General features: G+C 49.5%; 1 protein-coding gene across 1 annotated transcript in view; it reads left to right on the forward strand.

Moving 5' to 3' along the window:
- BFSP1 (beaded filament structural protein 1) overlaps positions 1-9,346 on the forward strand; it is a 39,013-nt gene that overhangs the window by 26,257 nt on the left and 3,410 nt on the right. Inside the window, exons 6-7 of the mRNA XM_007461790.1 lie at positions 6,261-6,481; positions 9,009-9,094. Of these exons, the coding sequence (XP_007461852.1) occupies positions 6,261-6,481; positions 9,009-9,094 (307 nt within the window). The remainder of the gene's footprint in view (positions 1-6,260; positions 6,482-9,008; positions 9,095-9,346) is intronic.

Consider the following 9,346-nt stretch of genomic DNA (forward strand, 5'->3'; position numbering starts at 1 on the left):
AAAAAAAAAAAAAAAAAAAGTAAGACGTTTCATAAAGGATTAGCCTAGTTTCTGAGAATATGAGATAAAGCTCTCTGCTTGGCCACCTGTCCCCACCCGTAGCTGCTGCAGAAAGATTGGCTTTTCTAACTCTGAGGTCGTTGTCTCTCTAACTGGGGGGGCTTCACTGTCTCTTCTGTGCCATCCCCCCGCCAATCCCCTGCCCAGCAGTCTGGTGAAGCCTCTGGACCCTTTCTGAGAAAAATGTTAAAGGCATATAGCTTCTGTCAGAGGTTTAGGACTATGGGAGGCTTAAGCTGCAGGGGCTTCTTTATTGTACTTTGGTTCTGCCCTCGTGTTTTGAAGGTTCTCATTTATACCTGGGGTATCAGAAGAAACATTTCAACAAAGTGTCTTGTTGGAAATTAATAGCCCCAGCCATCATCTGATGACTTTATTCTTATCCCATTCATAATTAAAAGTTACTAATTTGAAATTTTATATGTTTATTTTACATTCAAAGTCTTTGGTAAAGTCACATATTAAGGATGGCTGAAATAATTCCAGAGGAGCTCTGTTGGAGTAGTTGTAGAGAAATGCATTTGAACTAATGTGGTACAAAACTGTAATAAAACAGAAATTTCATGTATTTGCCAAAATTCTGAGTTTGTAAAATTGCCTTCATTTCTTTGGCATCACATACTTACATTAATAATAGTAAAATAAGATATTGACATTTTCCATTAAAAAAAAGAAAAATGTCAAAGGTATAAAGTACATAGAATTAAAAGGAAACCAATTATATTGAAACAAAATATTATCTGCCGAATTAGTTATCAAAATATTGCCAAAGCATTTCCTCTATAATAATATATGTGCTTATAGTAAATAAAACCTAGCAGGGGGTCTGATGAAACATGAGTCATATTAGGTTTCTCTTGCGGCTATAATAAATTTTCACAAAGGTCAGGGCCTAAAACAGCACTTCCTTGTGATCTTATGGTTCTGCAGGTTAGAAGTCGGGGCAGGCTTGGCTGGTTTCTCTGCTCTGGGGCTCACAGCCCTGAAATGAAGGTGTCGGCTGGCCTGGGTCCCCCGTATCTGGAGGTTCTTGTTGGGTGGTGGGCCGAATCTGCTTCCTGTCCCATTCCTGTCATTGGCAGAATTCCCTTCTGTGTGCCGCTGGGACCAAGGACCCTATTTCTTTGCTGGCTGTTGGCCAGGATTTACTCCAGACGCCGTCCACCTTCCTTGGCCTGTGGCCCCCCCATCTTCAAGGACAGCAGTGGTGCTTCGAATCTTTCTTGTGCATCTAATCTCCCTGATTTCTGCTCTTAAGGGCCCGTGGAATTAGGAATAATCTAGAATAATCTCCCTGTTTTTTAAGGTCAGCTGAGTAAGAAGTTCCTTTGCCGAGTAACATAATATATTCGTGGGCATACAGCTAAGGGGCAAAGGTCATGGGGCCGAAAGTCTGCCTAATTAGCTTGAATCAAAACACGCACGTGGCAGGACCCACCTGAGAGCTTGACTCAGTGGGTCTGGGGTGTGGCCCAAGAATTTTTATTTCTAAATTCCAGATGCTGTTGCTGGCCCAGGAACCACAATTTGAGAACATGGATGTAGGGGTGGGTCCCATGTTGGGCCAGAATATTCTACATCTTGGGCACCCGGGTTCCTGGCTCGGGCCCTCCATAGCCTTATTCATGAGATGTTCACGGCTGGCTTTTTGCTGATTTTAAAAGGCTGTTGTGACTTCCCAGTGGAGTAGCTGAGCTGAGCGTTCCATGGGAGACTCGTCAGCCTAGCCCCTCAGCAGGGCCAGGGCCATGACTGGGGACATGATGGGGGCCAGGGGAGGGGGAGCTCCTTGCAGCCTGAGGGCTCCAGCCGGCAGGGCTGTGGCAGCTGGTTCTGCCTATGGTTAGGGCATCTGATGCTTCTGGAACCCTCCGTTGCAGGGTCCTCAGGGGGGAGGTCCCTGAACCAGCAGCATCAGTGTCAGCATCACCTGGGGGCTTGTCAGAAATGCTCGTTCACGGGCCCATCCAAGATCTACGGAACCAGGAACTCCAGAGCGGGCCCAGCATCTCGTTTAACAAGCCCTCCAGGTGGCTCTGCAGGCTCAAGTTTGAGAACGTTGGTCCACAGGTTGCCCAGGACCCCACCCACGATTAGAGCTGAATGTGTACCACACATGAGACCCCTGGGGATGGCACTTTTTCCAGGTGGATGAGAAAGGACAGGCGTTCTGGTTCTCTAAATTGCATCTGCTGAGAGTTTCTGTGACAGGAAAGTGAAAAAAGTCAGATTATTGGGAAAGTATACTCCGCCCAGGTGTCATTTCTCAGTAAAGTCCCTTAGCACCACCTGGTGGTATGTTTTGGTAAGACAGCATGTAATCGGCGAATGACACTTGATTTCTTTTTCCTTTTTGAAATGACCTTGGATCCAAAGGAGTCTGGGTGCCTAAAGGGACTGAGGCAGGAGGTCACCTCTCCAGATGGGCTAACTGTGAGGCACTGGCCCGGGTCCCTGAGGACCATGCTGTGCAGAGGCAAGCCCTGAAGCTGTGCTGAAACACATCTTTCAGCCGTTTCTGGCCAGCCCCATGCGAGGTCTGGCGAACACTGAACAGAGAGAGCCTGGCCTGGCTCCTGCTCCGGCCGCCCAAGCCCGGTGGGGAGACGGCTATCAGCCGGAAATAAGTGGTCCAAGCGGAAACACACGGTCACCTAGCTCAAGATGAAGTTCCGGCTGCCTATAGGCCCATACCTTCCACCTGCCTCTTTCCACCCGCCAGGGCTGTCTGTGGGCTGCTCTCTCCCCCTCTCCTCTCTGGACCCCTCCTGCGGATCCTGGCACTGGTGCCTGTGCTCCCCACTTCTCTCTCTGCGAGTGGCTTTGCTTCTGCAGCACCTGGACTAGCCCCACCTCCTCCTGGAAGACTTCCGTGATGTCCCCAGCACCCTGGGCCTCTCCGTGGGCTCTGTGACACCTTGGACTTGTTTCTGTGACCGACCCGCCTCCCGCTCTGGGCTGTGGCTCCTGGAACGAGGTTTCTTTCTCCCACAGTCAGGCTGGGGCTGGACGGTGTCTGAAGCCCGTGCCGAGATCACTCCCATCAGAGACGTTGCGTTAGCCCCCTTTGAGCTGCTGAAAGTGGGGCTTTTATTGGTTTTCCTGAACACCCCACCCTCTGATGAATGGTTTAAATTATTGAGCTATAACACCAGGTGCTGCGGGCACAGCCCTTTCCTGCTCATGTGGGAGAAAGCTAAGCTTTGATGAAAGGCAGTTGTGATCAGCTTTCATGCCTTCCTGCTGCCCAGTTGACACTGGGATCGCTGGACCCCAGCCATGCCAGCCTGTGACCCGCAGGCTTCATTCTCAGGACTGCTCCGTGGAAACGGAGAGTCTTACGTGGGGATTCATCCACTCCGGATGGCTTCTTGTCTCTGAGATTTGAGCCTCAAAGGGATCCTTTGAATTCCTTACTTCATGGAAGCATTTCCTAGAGTGTGTGAACACCGGTGTGGGTAAGAGCATGTGGCCACAGCAAGAATCAGAGGCTGTGCCTCAGTATTTGACACCCCAGGAGACTGGTTGAACGGAGATAATTTTTAATGAGGAACAGAAACCTGGTCAAACTCGCTTGGTTTATTTTGAAATAATTTTAGACTTCTAAGAAGCTGCAAAAATAGCCCAGAGGTTTCCCGTACTCTCCACCCAGTTCCCTCAAAGTCAACCTCTTAATAGCACAGCACCAAGGTTGGAACCAGGACATTGTTGAGCACGCCATCCTGGTAACAGATTTGCCTGAAATCTCACCTGTTACCCTGCTCACGTGTTTTCTGGTCCTGGATCCTGCTTGCATTCAGCTGTCCTGCCTCCTCAGCCTCCTCCAATCTGGGACAGTTCCTGCCCATCTCTGTTTCTCATGACCTTGATGGCCAGTCCTCCTGTGGGACGTCCCCCCATCTGGGCTTCCCTGATGCTTTCTCGGGGCTGAGCTGAGTGAGGTTCTGCGTTTGCGGCAGGAACACGACAGAAGTGATGGGTCGTCGGTGCCTCTCACCAGGAGCACCATGTGGCTGTGTCTTTGTACTGGGGGTGCGACTTGGGTCAGCTGGGGTGGTGTCTCCAGCTTTCTCGACTGTGAAGATATTTTCCCTCAAAGGAGCAAAATGTAAAGGGGCTGATGACCTTTGGGAACAGGGCGGGCGGCGGAAGCTTCTCACTCTCGCCGATTCCCTCTTTTCTCTCTTTTGCCGGCTCTCTCATCTCTGTTGCCTTTGCCTTTTGGCTTCATGTCTCTGTCTTTCTGAAGAATTGCCTTTCTCAGTTTCTCCACGCACTTTATGAAAGATTGTTTCTCCAGGGTGGTGGCCTCAGACCCCGGGCTTACATGTCCCAGTGAGTCTAGAACCTACCACTGCTATTCCTGAGATCCCTTCCCAGATGCCCGGAGAGGAAGCACGTGACAGGCCAGCCTGAGTCCTGGTTCTGCGGCTCTGGTCAGGGGAGTGTGGTCACACTGCTGCCCGGACACTTCCTACGTGTGAGATGGGACAGTCTTCAGACATGGGGATGACACAGGCCAGTGGACGGCTTCCCAGAGTGTCTAGTGCATGTACCTCTCCCTCTGTTCCTTCCTTCCTTCCTCCCTTCCTCTCTCCTTCCCTTCCTCCCCCGCTTCCTGATGCAACAGATCCATTCCTGACAACCTTTGTCGGCTGAGTCTGCAGGTGTCCTCGCTAGGGATGTCACTGTTCCACGGCCACATCTGTACATAAAGTGAGGAATCAGGCTGTCGCAGGAATAATCACCCTCTACATGTCCAATGTGCTCATTTAGCTGCATGTGTGAGGCGTCTTGTGGTGGACATACGTGAGGTTGGATTCAGATACCTGTCTAGTCCCCTGTGACTCAAAAAGTGTGACCCGGAGACCGGAGCCATGGGCATCGAGTGGGAGCCGCTTAGAAATGCAGCCCTCCCGGGCTTCCCTGGTGGTGCAGTGGTTAAGAATCCGCCTGCCAATGCAGGGGACACGGGTTCGAGCCCTGGTCCGGGAAGATCCCACATGCCACAGAGCAACTAAGCCCGTGTGCTTACAACTACTGAGCCTGCGCTCTAGAGCCCGCGAGCCACAACTACTGAGCCCGTGAGCCACAACTACTGAAGCCCAGGCGCCTAGAACCTGTGCTCCACGACAAGAGAAGCCACCGCAATGAGAAGCCTGCGCACCGCAACGAAGAGTAGCCCCCGCGCGCCGCAATTAGAGAAAGCCCGCGCGCAGCAACAAAGACCCAACACAGCCAAAAAAAAGAAAAAGAAAAAGAAAAAGAAGTAACTATCCTTTAAGAAAAAAAGAAAAGAAAAGAAATGCAGAGCCTCCGGCCCCACCGGACCTGCTGAGTCAGAATCTGAGCTTAACAGTATCCTTGGGGGGTTCAGATGCACGATGAAGTTTGAGAACTCTTCCAGGGGAAGTGGCTTTGGTTTGCTTGTTCTGTTTTGCTTTTGAGAACCGGCCATGCCTGTTAGATCTCTTCTCTTTGGGAAAATGAGGTTGTACTAAGCTTGTAAATCAGTACTCTGTGGCCCTTTAGGGGTTGTCACAGCTCTTACAGTGAATATGAGGCCATCTCTTTTTATTTTCCTACCTTAATTTTGATTTGTCCTGCATTAGTATGTAGTTAAAGTTTCCCTGAAGTTATTTTATTTATACACATGCGCGAGTGTGCACAAACACACACACACCCTTTAGCTGCCAAAACATCTATGTAACTCTACTGATCAGAAATCGGGAGAAAAGTAAAGTGCCATAGTGATTGAATAAAATCAAGGAAACTTCCTCCCTTAATTATTTCAGTAAAAATAGCATCTTATCTAGTTAGTCCATGTTCTTTTTACTAATTTTTCAGCTGTCAGATTTATGCTAACTCAGTAAATTATGAAGAATGTACTTTGTTTGAGTTGTACATTTTATTCCATGGACGGCAGTTCTTGTTTCAGTTTCTGGGGTTGTCATCTTTCCACTGCCTTTGTGGGGTGGAGACTCTGCTAGGGCAGATTTCCGAGGGTGCTGATGCAAGCGTAAGGAGAAGGGGTTCACATCCCTCTGTGGCTTAAGGATTCCCTGCTGACAGAGAAACAGAGAAACAAACCCACAGAACAAATAAAACTGGATATGCCGCGTCCAGGGTCTCCCTGCCGGGTCTGTCTCTTAAAGGAGAGGGTGGGCTGGGTTTCCTTACAGCTGTGTCTTTGCCCACAGACGGCGGCCCTAGAACAGGCCATCAAAGATGCCCATGAGTGCTACGATGAAGAGATTCAGCTCTACAACGAGCAGATTGACACCCTGCGGAAGGAGATTGAGGAGGCCGAGAGAAGCCTGGAGAGGTCATCCTACGACTGCCGGCAGCTGGTGGTCGCCCAGCAGACCCTGAGGAATGAGCTGGACCGGTATCACCGGATCATCGAGAACGAAGGCAACAGGTGGGGTCAGGAGTGGGCAGAGCCCGTGGGCACAGCGCCAACCTCTCTGGCTGGCCACTTATTGTTCCACAGATCTTTGCTGAGTGTCTCCTGTGTTCCTGTTCTAGGTAGTGGGGATGTGGCCAGGAAGGGAACCCCCAAATCTGTGACCTCACAGAGCTTGAGTATTAGTTGGGGAGATAGGATGAGTGGGTTTGTAGCAGAGGGCGTGTGGCCTGTGACCTGTACTCTGGAGTGAATCGCAGCAGGGAGAGGGGAGAGGAGGCGAGGGTGACGGGGGAAGTGTTTGAATGTCAAGCAGGGGGTCAGAAAGCCCCCACAGAGAAGGCTCCCTTCAGCTCACAGGCCTCTGGGGACATGAGTGTCTTAACGGAGAGGACGATCAGGTGTGGTTATTGAGGTGCTGCCGGTGAGGGGCCTGCACAGTACCTGGAGCTCAACCAGCGCTCAGTGTAGGTGTTATTACTGCTGCTGCCGTCGTGACTCTGACCACCTGGTTGGGTCATTTACGTGGCTGTCGACAGGCCGTCTGGTCTCCTCCACGTAATGGAACTTTGACTTGAACTCCACTGGGAGGTAGAGCTCTGTCTCCATCTCATCACCATTCACAGCTGCACCTGCATCGTCTACTGTCCATTTTCTAGATGTATTAAGACATCTATATAGGGACTTCCCTGGTGGCACAGCGGTTAAGAATCCACCTGCCAAAGCAGGGGACATGGGTTCGATCCCTGGTCTGGGAAGATCCCACACGCTGCGGAGCAACTAAGCCCATGAGCCACAACTACTGAGCCTGCGTGCCACAACTACTGAAGCCTGCGTGCCTAGAGCCTGTGCTCCACAGCAAGAGAAGCCACCACAATGAGAAGCCCGCGCACCGCAACGAAGAGTAGCCCCCGCTCGCCGCAACTAGAGAAAGGTCACATGCAGCAACAAAGACCGAACGCAGCCAAAAATAAATAAATAAATGTATTAAAAAATACATCTACATCAACTATGTCTACACCTATAGCTACCTACACGTGCGTCCACATCTCCGTCCTCATCATCTGTATGTGTGTACATCTACACTGCATCTACATTACATCTGTGGCTACACCTACAACATCTTCATCTATACCTACACCTACACCTGCCTCTACATCACCTACATTTATATCTACATCACCTCCACCTACATCTACATTATCTGTACCCACATCTACATCATTTACATCTGTGTCACCCACACATACACTTATATCTACATTATCTATAGCTACACCTACATCTTTATCACCTAAATCTACACCTACACCTATATTCAGCTATACCTAAGTCATCTGTATCTACATCATCACGTACATGCACATCTACAACGATGTCTCCGTTATTTATAGCCACACCTACACCTATGGCTACATCACTGTCTGTATCTGGAGATATTCAGAGAACACATTGAGGCCAGCCCCCTCCTATGTGGGCTCTGAATCTCTATTAAGTTGAGGTTCTTCGATTCAGTCTTGCTGATTTTGGGGGGTTTAGATTGGTTAAAAGAGAAGCACCCAGACACAGGAGCACTTCCTTCCCTCTCGCTGGGGCTCTGTCTTGGCTGTGAGTGCTCAAATGTGTAGGAGGAAAAGCGAGACTTTCTTTTGTTTTCTCTAGTTCTGGTCAATGTATTGTGCTGAACTCTATATTTATGTCACAGTGAATGCTTCATGCACACATATACAAAAATAAGTCTTGAACGGGTATTTAAGCGTCCTTGTGAAAATTTTTGTTTTGGAGGCAGGGCTTCATCAAAAGGTAACTGGATACCCCTTTTGTTGGTTTATATATAACTCTTAATTTTGATACAATTTCAAATTGATAGAAATGTCGCAGGCACAGAACAAGGAAATTCTGAATCCTCTTAGATTCACCAGCTATTTATGTTTTGTCTCAATTGCTTTATCTTTCCGCTGTCTCTGATTATATATAACTATTTTTTTAAAAAGACCAGTTGGGGCTTCCCTGGTGGCGCAGTGGTTGAGAGTCCGCCTGCAAATGCAGGGGACATGGGTTCGTGCCCCGGTCCGGGAAGATCCCACATGCCCCTGAGCGGCTGGGCCCGTGAGCCATGGCCGCTGAGCCTGTGCGTCCGGAGCCTGTGCTCCGCAACGGGAGAGGCCACAACAGTGAGAGGCCCGTGTACCGCAAAAAAAAAAAAAAAAAAAGACCAGTTGGACATATTATACCCTGGTTGCCCTAAATACTTCAGCCTGGGCTGGCCATTCTCTTATTTAAAAAAACCTCCAAAACAAAAGAATTACAATTTTTTTTTTATAAGTGTGTTTCACAGCTTTTACTTGAGCTCAAAGAGATGATTATTCCTTTCCGTTGTCCTCCAGTGTGTACATGTGTTTGTGATTCATGAGCAGTTGGATCTGGAGAAAGCCTTTTTCATTTTTCCTGAACATTAGAGCATCCCTCTTGCCCGTCCCCCATCTGTTTGGCTCAGTGAATTAAAGCTGCAGATCACCCTCTTTCTGGTTCTTTTTGCCAGGCTGAGCTCCGCCTTCATTGAAACTCCGATCACTCTGTACACTGTGAGCCATGGAGCCTCCCTCAGCCCACGACACGGTGGGAAAGGTGAGTCCCCAACCCTGGCTTCTGCAACTTTCTGTCCTGGGAAAAAGGAAAAAATCAAGCGGCTTTCTCCCTAAACTTAGCATTCATACTCCCCGTCCATCTGGAAATTCAGTGCTTTTATGGGAGGTCCCTTCTCTCCCTCACTGATGTCCTCCGACAGGTGCTGAGTGACTGAGTCAAAAAGTTTACAAGGAGGGCTTCCCTGGTGGCGCAGTGGTTGGGAGTCCGCCTGCCGATGCAGGGGACACGGGT

The sequence above is a fragment of the Lipotes vexillifer genome, unplaced genomic scaffold (assembly GCF_000442215.2).
Source record: "Lipotes vexillifer unplaced genomic scaffold, Lipotes_vexillifer_v1.1 scaffold285, whole genome shotgun sequence".
In the NCBI taxonomy this organism is placed as follows: domain Eukaryota; kingdom Metazoa; phylum Chordata; class Mammalia; order Artiodactyla; family Lipotidae; genus Lipotes; species Lipotes vexillifer.